The 15,013-nt window shown below is 47.5% G+C and overlaps 1 protein-coding gene across 1 annotated transcript; it reads right to left on the reverse strand.

Annotated features, from left to right (window-relative positions):
• Window positions 1–322: 322 nt before the first annotated feature.
• LOC146200291 (uncharacterized) lies at window positions 323–7,373 on the reverse strand. The gene is made up of 5 exons (XM_084592912.1): window positions 6,713–7,373; window positions 4,060–4,121; window positions 3,836–3,925; window positions 3,220–3,246; window positions 323–460 (listed from the first exon to the last, which is right to left on the reverse strand). Exons 1-5 carry the CDS (start codon window positions 6,921–6,923, stop codon window positions 395–397), a joined length of 456 nt encoding a protein of 151 aa, XP_084449038.1. The 5' UTR covers window positions 6,924–7,373; the 3' UTR covers window positions 323–394.
• Window positions 7,374–15,013: the final 7,640 nt, after the last annotated feature.

A 15,013-nucleotide genomic window follows, 5' to 3' on the forward strand; every position in this document is an offset into this window, starting at 1 on the left:
ACTGTCTTAGGCGTAAATGTGCAGCAGAAGAGTACAGCATTCTTTCCAAGGTGCTAGTTAGCAGAACGTGGGCAGAGTTACAAATAGTTGAGTAGATATACAATTGGACCACCCGATATTTTTATCTAATAGCAAAAAGCTGTCATAAACCCATTTGAGTTGAGTGAAGTTTCACTTTAGCCAACTTTCTGCTAAGGTATCTTGAAGTACGTTCAAGTGAAGTCTCACTGCATATGGGGTGTTTCACTGCATATGGGGCCAGCCCTACACAGCTTTGGCACTGGTCACAGGTATTTCTGAAGGAAATCTCAGACCGCTGTAACTGATGCTTTTATTCCATCATGTTCACAAAAGTAATTGCTGGTCCAGGATGGAGTGTTATGCCCGTCGCCTGTCATTGACGACCAGTTTTTTGCTTGCACTCCGCGTAGGCCTTGTTGATAGCCTCCGCTTGGTCAGCCTGAAAGTAGAAATCAAATGGATGTATGAGTTGTACAAACATGTTTCGGCGGATAGGCTCCAAGTTTTTACGCGTCTTTCAAACATGAAGTCTAATAATGTGCGACTTTTCATTTTATACTACATCCATCGTCACCTGTGCATAGGCCACCCGCTTTTAACATTCATTATAGGAGAGGCCCGCTAATTCGGTCCATGCTGCGGTGTTCTGACTTAAAAAGAATGAACGGAAGGCGCTCGCGTCGACTTTTGCTATGTCAGTGCAGTTTATTGAAGCCAAACGGCAGCAATTTCTTGAGATTGCACAATGGCGTTCCTCGTACCTCATCCAGGTTTCGGAAATATTAATGTACGTGAAGGACCGTGATCAACAGCGACGTTCTTTTTTTTTTTCTTTTTTCTTTTTGCGCTTCCACTTTGCCGCCGGACCTTGCTCGACGGAGCTAGGTTTCAAGCGTTTTGTTTTCTTTTTGTTTTTTTTTGCCCCCTTACGCCGACACCGATAGGACCTCGAATTCGCCTGTTCCATTCTCCTTTTTCTTTTTCACCTGACCGGCATTTTGAAGATGCGACAAAAGCTGCGCTTTATTTGGCCCGAGAGGACCCGCTTCCCAGAAATCATTGCAGTAAGGCTTCTTTGGCGGTGCCTCTGGTGCACCTTTTCGAAAAAACGCGACTGTTAATGGAGCTGTTTAACACACGGCGTCGCGAAGACGCCTAAGCCACGCTGCTTCCGGCCCGAAAAACTGGAAGAGTGCCTTAGAACGCCTTGCAGTAGAACTTTCTCGATGGCCGCAATGCTTTTAATGGAGCTGTAACACGCGAAAGAGGTATGAGCGACATTTTGTCTGTAGAGTGCCTTTCCCAAGCATGCTCTTTATTTTTTTTTTCTTGAAACCTATCAGGATAGCATTATTTGATGCATGAAGTGAGTGTTTGTTTTGACCAGGATAAGGACCGTACGCAACGTTTGGTGCTCTGTGAGATGTATACGAATCCATGACACGCCGCTTTCTTCGCCAAAGCATGGAGAGGTTGTCGCTTTCAAGGCATTATTTCTCCTTTTTTTTTCGCCTATCCTGTAGAGGCCATTACGCCTTCGTTCATATCCGCCTGATCACCGTCACACGCGCTTTGCAAGTCTATCAGCCAACACCCACAATGCTGACAACTACTGTTGCGCAGAAGCCGAACACTTGTACATATTTTGTGTTCTTATTCGTTTACGTTCTATAATAGTCCTACTATATGGGTACCATTGTGAGAATTCACGCCGTGTACTACGCCGGCGAGCTAACCAACCGCTTTTTCTTGTGTGCGGTTGTCCTTTTCTTACATCTTTCTATAGACATGAGCCTCCGGCCGTCAAGACCAGCTTCTGCGGCCGCTTTTAAATGGAGGTGAAAAGCTAGGCGCCCATGTGCTGTCCGATGTCGGTGCACGTTAGGGACCCCAGATAGTCGAAATTTCCGGAGTCCTTCTACACGGCGTCTTTCATAGCCAGAGTCGTTTTGGGACATTAAACCCCAAAACCAAACCAAACCAAACCTAAAACTACAGAGCCGTTTTATTCTTTGTCCTCGCGGCAGGCACCTAGCAGGAGTTGAATAAGACAGGAATGTTTTCGAGCCGACTAACACAGCGCAACGTCGATGTCTTCACGTCGGCAGTATGAATGGTAATTTGAACATACAGTAATGTTGTAAACGGAAAGAGAAACCAAAACGAAAATGATATAAAGTGCAAGGTATAACGAAGTTTTCAGCGTGCACCGAATAAGAACTTGTGAAATCAGTTGTCCTTCTTTATCTTTTTTTTTTTTTTTGCATCTGTACAGCGGACAGGAACAAAGAGTTATTGATGCCGGTATCACTTAACCGGTGTTACGCTCTACTGTAATCATTGTTATATCGTTGGCAAAATTTCTTGTTTTTGAGGCTTTGGAGCCCATCCTTGACGAAATAATAAACCCGCTGTTCAGTACTTTCGCGCAGCAAAAATCTGCCGCCGAGCAAGTGCGTTTTGCGCTTTAAGCAAACCCATTAAGCTTCCGAGGGGATACGCGTTTCATCATATTTTCTATTACTTTGCGTTGCTGTTTTCATTGCACTCATTTCTTTGCTTTCGATGAAGCAGAAAAGTAGCACAAATAAATTCACGAATAAAACGGCTGTTCATGCCTAATTATTCCATACGACGATTTCATGCCTCGGTGCATTCCCGCATATTTTAACGCATGTTTCCCGAAAGCATGCCAACATTGCTGCAGCTTTAAAAACATCGAACGATATGAGATCTGACACGAAAATTGCAAGAGCTTCCCTGAAGGAACCACTCATTTTTTTTTTTTTGCTTTCCTGGTTAAACTCTCTGCCTTCTCTCTCTTTCTCTCTCTCTCTCTCTCTCTTGTGGAGCGCATGGTCCGCTTTCGCAGATTAAGTCCGGTATACTTAGCAAGGAAGATTCGACTAACGGGATCTGTTAGAAGAATTTCCAAACCTGTGTTTACGTGGTCATGTTGTGTAAGCTGCAAAGCGTGGGTTAGCAATGTCCTCCTCCCCCCCCCCCCCCCTCCCACCATTTTCACATTTTTGTCGATCTATATCTGCCGTAGAAGAGGCTTGTACATGGCGCAATTGTATGTAAAGTTATTTTTGACGCGCGGAACGGAAGGTAGACCGCAAGCAAATGCAGCTACTGCTTAAACGCAGCACTGTGAACGCGCGCAAAAGACAAAAGCTTAGGTGAAAATGTACTTACACTGGCAAGTCTATTGACCGTCTCATCCTGTAAAAAAGAAAGAAAATATCATCACCAGAGCACTTATAGAATGGTTTTAGTTCTAAAACGTTAAAATTGTTACGGCTCTTGCTCGCTGGCCAAAATCTGGCGCCGCCGGTGTGGTTCACAGAAGATTCCGGGCGCCAAGCGGCGAAAGAAATATTCACCGCAGCTTTTTCCTAATCGTTACTTCATTATGTCCCCTCAACTCATCTTAGAGAATCAAGGCCTTGTCGTCGGTCTCTGAAAGTCCAGTGCCGACCATCCATGTTAAAAGCTCCGCTTCTGTACACCTACAGGCACATTTCAGCCTAGCGCTTGCGGCTCAAGACCTTCAAAAACATAAGCGGAACCCATCGACAAACATTTCCTCTGCTCGATGCCGTAAACTCATTCTGTCACTAGAGACTCCTTTCGTGCTAAGTCATGGTATTTCGGGTATATTTCCTAACTACCTGTGTAAAGGTAATTTTTGTACAGACTCCCGTACTCACATCAAAAGCAACATGCACTGTGTTTCGTGAGACCTCCGAGTTTGAGAAGAGTTCCCCAACCAAGGGAGCCATACTCCTAAGAAACAAAACAGTTTACTTACCAAGTCGACGTTGTCCTCGCACAGATTCTTAATAACTTCAACAATGTTGTCACCGTGCTCGTTGATAAAATCCTTCACCTCTGCTTTAATCTGCATAAAAAATAATGATTTAGAAATCTTAGACACATTTGAAGGAACGCAGTTATACCCTGCATTCTGCGTCCTCAATCAGTTTTGAATGCGCTGGTACAAAAAAAAAAAAGTCGAATGATTATGAACCGTACCTCGGAACTGACGTGGTCTCCCATGCAGTTAACCAGTGCCGAAATCTGGTCATCACTCAAGGCTGGAAAGCATAAAATAATGCTGTATATTTCTGGTTCATGACATCGTATTATGTCATCACTCTACTGCAGTGAATTTTTTGCACCTATGACCTATTTACTCCTGCGATTCACAGCAGCCAGTGTGTGTGCGAGTGTGTGTGTGTGTGTGTGTGTGTGTGTGTGTGTGTGTGTGTGTGTGTGTGTGTGTGTGTGTGTGTGTGTGTGTGTGTGTGTGTGTGTGTGTGTGTGTGTGTGTGTGTGTGTGTGTGTGTGTGTGTGTGTGTGTGTGTGTGTGTGTGTGTGTGTGTGTGTGTGTGTGTGTGTGTGTGTGTGTGTGTGTGTGTGTGTGTGTGTGTGTGTGTGTGTGTGTGTGTGTGTGTGTGTGTGTGTGTGTGTGTGTGTGTGTGTGTGTGTGTGTGTGTGTGTGTGTGTGTGTGTGTGTGTGTGTGTGTGTGTGTGTGTGTGTGTGTGTGTGTGTGTGTGTGTGTGTGTGTGTGTGTGTGTGTGTGTGTGTGTGTGTGTGTGTGTGTGTGTTTGTGTGTGTGTGCGCGCGCGCGCGGGCGGGCGTGCGGGCGTGCGTGCGTGCGCGCGCGCGCGAAACGCTCAGCGAACATCACACAAAATGACTTGTACTAAATCAGCTTTAGGCTCAAATCTCGCTTGCAGACCCTGAGAAGGATTAAAGACGTCTGAGGGTCTGTTAAATGTCTGAAGAGTCTGTGTAAATTGGAGGTAAAAGCCTAAACACGTTAAGGCCGGTCGATAAGCTGTCTAAAGCTAACCAGAAATATTTTATCAACATCCGCGCAAATAGGTTTGGTTTGGTTTGTGGGGCTTAACGTCCCAAAGCAACTCAAACTATGAGAGACGCCGTAGTGGAGGACACCGGAAATTTCGACCACCTGGGGTTCTTTAACACTCACTGACATCGCACAGCACACGGGTGCCTTGCTTTCCGCCCCTATCGAAAAGCGGCCGCCGAGACAGGGATTCGATCCCGCGTCTTTGCAAATAGATGCTTGGCTTGTAAGAAGAATGACTATATAAAAATGCACGTCACCCACATGCTCTCTTAAAACAGTGTCTGTGTCCCTGACATAGGCGAGGAAAGAAGCAGGTTTGAGCAGTATTTTTCGAATGTTCGAATGCATATGGGTGTCTTCAGCATTCACATTACATGAATGCAGGAAAAGGGTGAGTTATTTCGTGACCCTCTTTTACCCGTTAACTGTTCGGAGGCACAAAAATGATGTCATTTTACAAACTGTTCCCAACTGCCTAGGTGTAATGCCGTCGTGACCTTGTTCGGAGGGCCTGTTGAATGGTGCTCACAAATAGTGTTATTCTTTGCACACAAATGAAAAGGTGTCAGTATTTCACATTTGTGTGAAATTTCTGATATGATGTATCACTATTTCTGATATGATGTACCGGCACATTACGTTCCTGGATACCTAAGTAAGTTTGCGAGCTTCAAACTGCTTAATGGAAGCATAAATTACGCAGTGTTCTGCAACTTTATCGGACCCATTTTAAAAAATTCTGCAACAACAGGAAGATTATTTGCACTGAAAGTGAGCACAATTCTTCCGCGTTGTTCCTTTTGTACCGTAGCAATTCTTACAGCTGTGCTTGCATGGTTTGACCCCGCATGCTGAGAAAGCAGAACCATGTGCGACGAGACTGAAGGAGCAAACGATGCGAACGCTAATTTTTCGGCGAATGAGAGCAGTGGCATATTTTGGCATCATTACGTAAATGTGAACCGTTTTGAACCATGCCGCTTTTTTCCAGTGACGGCAGATGGTGCCACAGCTGCCTTGTACCGGAAACCTGGCATTGGCGTCTTTTACTCCGCAATCTCGTCGCAGACGTGTCTGGTTTTGAGCGGCCAAATCATGAGCGGCCAAACCAGGTAAACACCATTCGACTGAATACAAAGTCTCTCTACTATAGCAGTAGCTGGTCTTCGTGTGCACACGGAACTCCCTTATAGTTTCAGAAATTATTTTATAACTTACTGGTCAGTTTTTGTACTGTATAAAATTCATATGAACTACTATGTTTATCACTTGAAATCGTAGTTGTTTCCCGAAGAGGTCAGGTGAGGTTTCTTTTGGGGGAAATCGCTGTCCCGATGGAATGAACTGCATTCACGGTATTTCAGACGCTCGAAGGCTAAGTAACTAGCTATTTGATAAACTTTTCTTAAATATTAATGTCGCGAAGAACATAATCCGCAGTCATATGCTGTTTGGACACTGGGACCGCATCATCGTTCACTCCTCGATTTCATTGCATCAGCCAGCCTTTTTTTATTTATTTGACAACACCCTTCATCCATCATAACATTCCTTTTATGCTCTGAGGCAATAAACTTCGCAAAAACAAAAAAAGACAAAAAAACACAGGCGAAAATGGGATGCGCCGCTAGAGCAAAGAAATTCATGAACTCTCCCGGAGCAGTTGCTCATAAATTTCGGGTCGATTCCGCTGTGCGCCTAAACATTGGTTCAGCGTTTCATCGGCAAGCAGAAGGCCAGCAAGAGTAAATCTAAGAGCCGGATTCAATTGTAGCAACCATAGAAATCAATTGCAAATGTGAGCTTACCGCAGAGCTCGTTGACGGCGAAGGCCTCAGCGATGATCAGTGCGAACACAAGCAGAACCTTCATTTTGAACGAGCGCAATTGTGCGACGATGCGAGAGAGATGAAGGACTCCAGGAGCTAGGTGACTAAAAAGCACTTCCCTGCCAGCTTTTATATCTGCATGTTTCGTAGCCAGCTGGCCTTGGCTATAACAAAAAACGCCCTGCCCCATCACAACGCCTATCCTCAGTGTTATTTCGCAATATTTTGTAATATTTAGTCGGCTGTGCGTCTTCCCACTAATCTGTCAACGCTCGTACATCCTTGTGTTAAAATTCCTAGACGGAAGTCGTAACTAAACTTGACTACGTTACTCTTCCCTCGGGAGCTACAGTGCTGTGTAGTAGAACCTTTTATCGTAGCGACTACAACTGTTGCTATTTTTTGTCATAGACCAATTTCCCTCATCCATCCAGGCTATTTTTCTTACGTGACGCTCTTGTTCCACCTTTTTACTTCCGTCTCATTCCACCTGAGAGGCGCATACAGCATGTGCACATTCCTTGCCAGTTGCACATCTTCACGTCCCCAACGCCAATCCCGTCCCTCAACGCTGGCATACTGCTCCGCGTGACTTCGCATGCTGCATTAGGCAAAAGCATTACACATCGCTGCTCCCCGCCTTCCCTTCTGCTGTATATTTGTAATGTGCGCGCTGGAAAGCATTAATTTTGGTTTCCCAAGCGCTTACAAAGGCTGCAGGTGACAGTTCACGGACGAAAAGAAAGTAATACACTTACGTACGCAAAAAAAAAAAAAAGAACGAGCACATGTGGCCTCGCGCTGACGTCAAAATTTTATTGCTTAGTTCGTCCGCTTTGGCTGAGAGCCAACGTATTCTGAAAGCTGATGACAACGCCATTTGCAACTGTCTTTTTTGATGACATTATGTTGCACTCCAAAAATCGGTCGAGCGTTTCAGGTCAGCGATACGATGCCAAATACAAGACTGCTGTGAAGAGGGCCACGATATTCCCATGACGTCACTACGAACTAGCCCAACTTGAAATTTTAATGTAGCAACTGAGGCACGTCTTCTTCTATGCTCCACCCAGAATCGTATCGAATGAAGGCTCGAACGTAGCAGGAGCATTAAAGAGATTGAAAGGTATGACAATTATATTCAGAGGTCTTCAGCGGTGACATATGCGATTTTAGAGCGATCTTCCGCAGATATGGACTCCTGCTAGTAGCCGAATTCTAATCTAGCGCGGAGTTCAACTCCTTGTAAGCATATACCCGCGATACATTAGTGGTGCGGGAGAGATCCCACTTAGGATCTTAATATATTCTGTCCTTGTAAGCAGCTCATGCATCATCGATACGCGGAATGGTAGACGTCTTTCCCCGTGGTTTTATATCTAGAATGGCGACGGTAGTCGACGCAGAAACGAATAGAACCGTCTTTCTTCATCACCAGAACAACAGGGTTTAACCACTGTCTGTTAAAAGAACCACTGCCCGTTTGCATAGTGTGAATTTGGGCTTCAATACCGGCGCTCGGGGGTCGACACATGTTGAGGGCGTTGACGCAGAGGTACATAGAAGCTAGCGTCAGTAGTGTGTTGGGCGACTCTTAATGAGGGTCAAAGCGGACTGGCGAGAGCCGAATGAACAACAGAACTGATGAAGCAGTGCGAGAAGTTTAGGGCATTCAGGCCCAGAAAGACAGGCATCGATTAAGTGGAGGACTGGTCCGTCGAAAAAACAGGCCGTGTGAGGGCAGCCAAGACAGCGGGCTGCGAAGCGGTCGTTACGTCACTAGTGAGAATGTAATGGAGGAGAGAAATCCATAGCCCGGTGAGGCCAGCTGATATATAAAGTACGGCGTAAGGCAGGGGACGACTTTTGTGGCTTAGAAAGACGGGCAACTATATGAAACGTACATCGGTATGGCGGGCAAAAGCACAAGGGGTGGGCACAATAACGAAGAAGCACCAAGGAAGGTCAGTATCTTCAGCAACGACAATTTTTTGAAAAGGAACGTCTGGCGATGTGTAGTGCGGTATTTTTTTGTTCATTTCAAATCCACTGCTAACGTGCCTACACCTCGTAGTGTGTAACCTTGCTTAAGGTCGCATTACTACTGCAGAGGCTCTTTATTTTTCTTTACTTTTGCATGCCTCAGCATAGAATATGTATAATAATGCAACAACCAGAAATTTTCTTTTCTGATCCTGTAGTCGTCATTTTTACTTATGTGTATGATACTGTCACGTGGTGGTAACCAGGGTCGATGACACAAATGCATACACAGGCTTGATGGTACGGAAATTAGCTCTTTATTGGGTTGACTTAATTGCGCCCGCAAAAGAACTAAGCAACTCGGCGGCGGCGATACACAAACGTGCTCGTCGATCGTCGAACAAAGAATGCCCGTCACACTCACTCGTCAACGCTCAATTTAAAGGCTGCCCAGAACAATCTAGATAACGTCGCAGACAGCTACCAGCATGGGCTGGAACATTGTGGAAAGACACCCGAGTGGTCGGAACCTTCGAGACAGATCTCGGTGCATCTTTAGCGCTACAACAAAACTGATAAAGGCGTGACTGGCGACATGGAGCATTAACTAGCAAAGATTACGGAACTGATACGCGGTCCAGAATCAGAGTGATAAGCCTGTATTCCGGCGGCTGTTAAAAAAACAACAGATACAGTTCTGAAGGTTTCGCGACATTACTCCCCCCTAAAAAAACATCGCCTCGATGTTCCAAAACAAAGAAACTTAAACATAAACACTGCAAAGTTTAAACACCACAGATTATTTAACGCGCGTAATATGGCTTCAGTCGTACAACATGTACAATTTCTGGCCGTGCGCGTCGCCGTTGTGATGCTGACGTTTCGTCGGGAATGACTTCAAAGTCCAGTGGTCTTACTCGGCGAATGATTTTGTATGGCCCAAAGTATCGACGCAACAGCTTTTCACTTAATCCGCGACGGCGAATTGGTGTCCAAACCCACACTTGGGCCCGCTTGCACGAAACGATCTTAAGACTGTCTTAGCTAAGTCCAGACTTAACTGGAGTCTAAAGGATTATGCCGCTAGCATGGCCGCTTAAGACTAAAGTCAAGACTGGGCTTCAGTTCTGACTTGAATAAGTCGCTTGTACGATTACGACTCTAGGCCGTCTTAGTTAAGACAAAAGGACGCCCGGTACCTAAGTCGAGAATTTAGAAAATACAGAGATGCGCTGGCCCTGTCCTCGTGGTAAGATGTAAACATTCGGTCAATCTTGCACTGTGTAAAATCCGTACCATTGCTTTTTGCGGCTTAAGATTGTGTTACGAGGAAAAATACCCCAAGTGGTTGCTGAGAGCGTTCAGGGAAGCCACTCTGGTGAACACGAGCCGAACCGAAGCGTGCGGCTTGTTTAAGTCTGGACCGTTTAAGTCTGGACTTAGCTCCAACTTTATCGTGCAAGCCGGCCCTGGTCTCCTCGATTGTACTCTGCGTGGCGTCGTCGTAAATTGTATTGTCGGCTGTCGGTGCGCTGTTGGTCTTTAATACGCAGCCGTGCGAGTCGTCGGGCTTCCTCTGCACGCTGCAGGTAGGCGGCGACGTCAAGGTTGTCCTCGCTGGTTACGTGCGGCAGCATCACGTCGAGCGTCGTCGTGGGCTCCCGCGCTCAAACTTAAACGGGGTCGCTCTCGTCGTCCCCTGAACTGCCGTGTTATACGCGAAGATCACGTAAGGCAAGATGGCGTCCCAGGTCTTGTGTTCAGCGTCGACGTACATGGCGATCATGTCCGCGATAGTTTTATTCAGGCGCTCCGTAAGGCCATTGGTCTGGGGATGGTACGCAGTTGTTCGTCGATGGCTTGTATGACTGTATTCCAGGATGGCTTGCGTCACCTCTGCCGTAAACGCCGTTCCCCTGTCCGTGATGAGCACTTCAGGGGCGCCATGTCGCAAGAGAATTTGTTCGACAAAAAATTTTGCGACTTCTGCCGCGGTACCATTTGGTAATGCTCTTGCTTCGGCGTAACGGGTAAGGTAGTCAGTGGCCACGACGATCCACTTGTTACCCATAGACGAAGATGGAAAGGGGCCGAGGAGATCCATCCCAATTTATTGAAAGGGCAGGATTTGGTGCGGAATCGGGTTTAGTAGCCCTGCAGGTCTGATCGGCGGCGTCTTGCGTCGTTGGCACTCACGACACATCTCCACGTAGTGGGCAACTTCGGCAGGCAGTCGCGGCCAGTGACACTTCTCCTCGATTCGACGCAACGTGCGCGCACATCCGAGATGGCCTGCTGTGGGCTCATCGTGCAACGCCTGCAGAAGTTCCTGCCGGAGTTTTTAGGCACTACAAGAAGCTGCGCGGTCTTGTTGGTTGTGAAGTTCTTCACTAGGAGGCCATTGCTTAACGCGAATGATGATAAATGTCGCCTGAACACACCAGGAGCGGAAGTGGTCATTCCTTCTAAGTAATCGGCTAGCACTTTCAGCTCAGGGTCTGATCGCTGTTGTTCTGCGAAACTTCTGGCGCTTACCGGTCCCAAAAAGGTGTCGTCGTCATCGTCCTTCGAGAGAGCGTCGACGGGAGCGCGTGATAAGCAGTGTGCGTCGGAGTGCTTCCGTCCCGACTTATAGACTACAGGCAAGCCAAATTCTTGAAGTCGTAGGCTCCATCTGGCAAGGCGGTCGGAGGGATCTTTCAAATTAGCCAGCCAGCAGAGCGCGTGATGGTCGCTTACAACCTTGAATGGTCGGCCGTATAGGTATGGACGAAACTTAGAAGTAGCCCAGATGATCTCAAGGCACTCCTTCTTGGTCGTCGAATAACTGACTTCGACTTTTGTGAGCGACCTGCGAGCGTAGGCGATTACTTTCTCCTGTCCGGCACTCTTCTGGACGAGAATGGCTCCTAGGTCCACACTTGTCGCGTCGGTGTGAATTTTGGTCTCGGCGTTTTCATCAAAGTGGCCAAGTACAGGAGGGCATTGCAGGCTGCGCTTAAGTTCGTCGAAGGCTTCTTCTTGCGGCGCGTCCCATTTAAAAGGTACGTCAGTCTTTGTAAGCTGCGTCAACGGTTCGGCGATCCGCGAAAAGTTTCTGACAAATCGTCGGTAATAAGCGCACAGCCCAAGGAATCGGCGCACAGCTTTCTTGTCGACATGCGGTGGGAATTGTGATATTGCAGCTGTTTTCTCCGGGTCTCGGCGAACACCATCTTTACTAACGATGTGACCTAGGAACCGCAGTTCTTCGTAGGCGAAGTGGCACTTATCTGCTTTTAGTGTTAGTCCCGATGACTTGATGGCTTCCAGCACTGCCTGTAGTCGTTTAGGTGGTCTTCAAAGTTTGACGAGAAGACAACAATGTCGTCCAAATATACCAAAAAAATTTGGCACTTCAAGCCTGCCAGGACTGTGTCCATTACTCGTTGAAATGTGGCTGGTGTGGACCAGAGGCCAAATGGCAACACCTTGAACTCAAAAAGACCGTCCGGTGTGATGAATGCGGTCTTCTCGCGATCTCTTTCGTCGACCTCAATTTGCCAATATCCGCTTTTCAGGTCCATCGATGAGAAGCACCTTGCACTGCAGAGCCGGTCGAGGGTGTCGTCGATGCGGGGAAGCGGGTAGACATCCTTTTTCGTTATGCTATTCAAGAGGCGGTAATCAACGCAGAAGCGAAGTGTGCAGTTTTTTCTTCACCAAAACGACTGGTGCTGCCCAGGGGCTGTTCGATGGCTGAATTACGTCATCACGCAGCATTTCCTCAACCACGACGCAGTCAACAGACAGGGACGCAACTGCCGTGCGGTGCTCAGACTTTGCAAGGCGATTGTCTGGGCTACGGAGCTTCTGTGGAATACCGGTTTTTCAACGGTAAACCCAATTTTTGGATTTTATCGCCACCCTTGAGTCGCCTCGTGGGAGCCGAGCGCTAAGCCTAGCGCTAGGCCTAACGTCGCAACGTGGTCGGGGCTACCCGACGCGCGTTAGACGCCGAGACGGCCAAGATAGTCACAGAAGAAAAGGAACAAGAACTGGAATGCGTCGATATGACGGCGCCAGAAGATGAGGCTTATAAGCCGGCCTTTCAAACCGGCTAGTTTCGACGTGAAGGCAAAAGATACGTGTCGGAGGAAGATGGAACGCAAGGGCTAACCAGTCAAGGCAAGTTCAAGCCCAAACTAGGAAAAAGGCTGGCGAAGAGAGCGGTGGAGAGGAAAATTATTAATCTACCAAGCGGCGCTATAAAGCTGCTCCTCAGACCGAGGGGCGGCATTACGGCAAATTGGGGAAACATAGAAGAAGCAGAAGTTGCTGGCGCGCTAGCGCAAGAAGCTGGAGTCTACCTCAAGGTACTCATGAGAGAGGACGTGGTCTCAATTAATATGACACAACAAACCATCCTCGTAGCGTCAGCAAACGAGGAAAGGGCAGTGAAGTACCAAGGAGCCAAGAAACTGGTGATCAGAGGGAAGACCGTGGAGGTGAACAACCATGCACCGATGCCGGAAGACGCCGGAAAAGGAGTCATCCACGGAATTCCCATGACCATGAGCATGGAACTGGTCAGAGAGACGCTGGATTGCGACTCTAACCCACCGATATTAGGCGCACGGAGACTCGGGGACTCCGGCTCGCTGCTGATTCTATTCGAGGGGAGCGAGGTGCCTGACATGGTAAAGTGCTTGGGATCATTTAAAAGATGCTAGAGATACAAGAAGAAGCTGGAGGTGTGTGTGACGTGTGGCCGACTCGGACACCGAGCCGACGTATGCCCGGACCCGACGAAAATAAAGTGTCGCGGCTGCGGGAAAGAAGAACCGGAGCAAGGACACACGTGTACCCCCGTATGCCAACTATGCGGGGGAGACCACATGCTTGCGACAGCAAGTGCAGAAAAATATACAGGAAGCCATTCGTGCCGACGAACAGACTGGAAGATGAAAAAGGCGAGGCTACGCTACCCAAGAGTGGGCCCAAAGGAGGGCCTGCATCTGGAAGGAGACCCAACTCCGGGAAACCCAACCCCCGGCCGAGTGTGGTACTTGCGGACGACAAGGAGTTCCCGTGCCTACCCTCCAGGGAGGACTTGCGACTACCCAAGACGGGGCACCAAACGGCAGCGGTAAGCTACGCGAGCAAGGCCTCCCAGGCTAGCCCAGAAACTATAGCGCTAAAAAAAGAAAACGCAGAGCTAAAAACAAAAATAGGAAAACAGGAAGCCGATATAAAAAGGCAAGGATCAGAAATTGCAGAGCTAAGAAAAATGATGGCAGAACTTACCAATAACAGATCTAGACCGGAAACGCCTCCTGTTCACGTTGCGGTTACAAAAACCAGCAGAGGCGAAACAGGTAACAGAAAATGGGGAAGAAAAAATGGACGCGGAGGTAACTAAACCCTCACCAGTAAAACGGAAGGCGGGCGAGTCAGACCCTCTCTTGGTACTCGAAAGGAAACTAACAAGCAGATTCGGCAGCAAAATTGAAAAGCTAGAAACGCGAGTAGAAGAACTAAGCACGCGGTTTACACAGCTAGAGGGACGAATAGAATCACAAATGCAAGAAATTAATAACAGGTTTAACGCCTTAAGACCAAATCCTTGTGGCGCTAAGCAGCATCGCTGATAGGATGACGAAACTAGAACAAATAGTATACTCCAACAATGGACAAGAACCGAAATAAGAAAGAGAACGCTACCATATGGCAATGGAATTGCCGGGGGTACCGACGCAAAAGGGCACTATTGCAGCAGCACCTAGAAAATCTAGACGACAAACCGATTGCTATAGCACTGCAGGAGACCGGAGGTTATCAAGTCAAATTGACCGGATACCAAAGCTTTTGCAGCAATCTGGGAGAAAAATGCAGGGTGGCCACGCTGGTCAAGAGAAACATAGCAACCTTAGAGCACGATGTTAGCTCTGGAAGCATAGAAGCAGTATTGGTAGAAATGATAACAGGGCTGAAGAAAGCAAAAAGTATCTTTTTGCTTAACATTTATAGCAGCCCAAGACAAAAGAAAACCAAATTCGGAACGATATTCAAGAAAGCCATCAAATTGGCCGGGTTGAACCCGCTGGTGATAGTGGGAGATTTAATGCGGCGCATCAGGAGTGGGGGTATGTAAGGCAGGACCTAAAAGGTAGACTTATCCTGGAAGAGTCCCAAACTCTTGGCTTAACCTTACACACAGACCCGTGTGCGCCCACTAGAGTCAGCGGCAGTGTAACCAGAGACACGGCGCGAGACCTCACTTTCAGTAAAAATGCTAGTAAAGTCGAGTGGAGCAAC

This window comes from Amblyomma maculatum, chromosome 2 (assembly GCF_055883805.1).
Source record: "Amblyomma maculatum isolate TAMU_Amacu chromosome 2, ASM5588380v1, whole genome shotgun sequence".
NCBI classification, from domain to species: domain Eukaryota; kingdom Metazoa; phylum Arthropoda; class Arachnida; order Ixodida; family Ixodidae; genus Amblyomma; species Amblyomma maculatum.

Coding starts and splice junctions, on each gene's coding strand:
- LOC146200291 (XM_084592912.1), bottom strand. CDS start 6,923: ATGGGGCAGGGCGTTTTTTGTTATAGCCAAGGCCAGCTGGCTACGAAA. Junction 3,247..3,835: donor GCGAGGACAACGTCGACTTG/GTAAGTAAACTG, acceptor TCTTTTTTACAG/GATGAGACGGTCAATAGACT. Junction 461..3,219: donor CGGTCAATAGACTTGCCAGT/GTAAGTACATTT, acceptor TTCTACTTTCAG/GCTGACCAAGCGGAGGCTAT.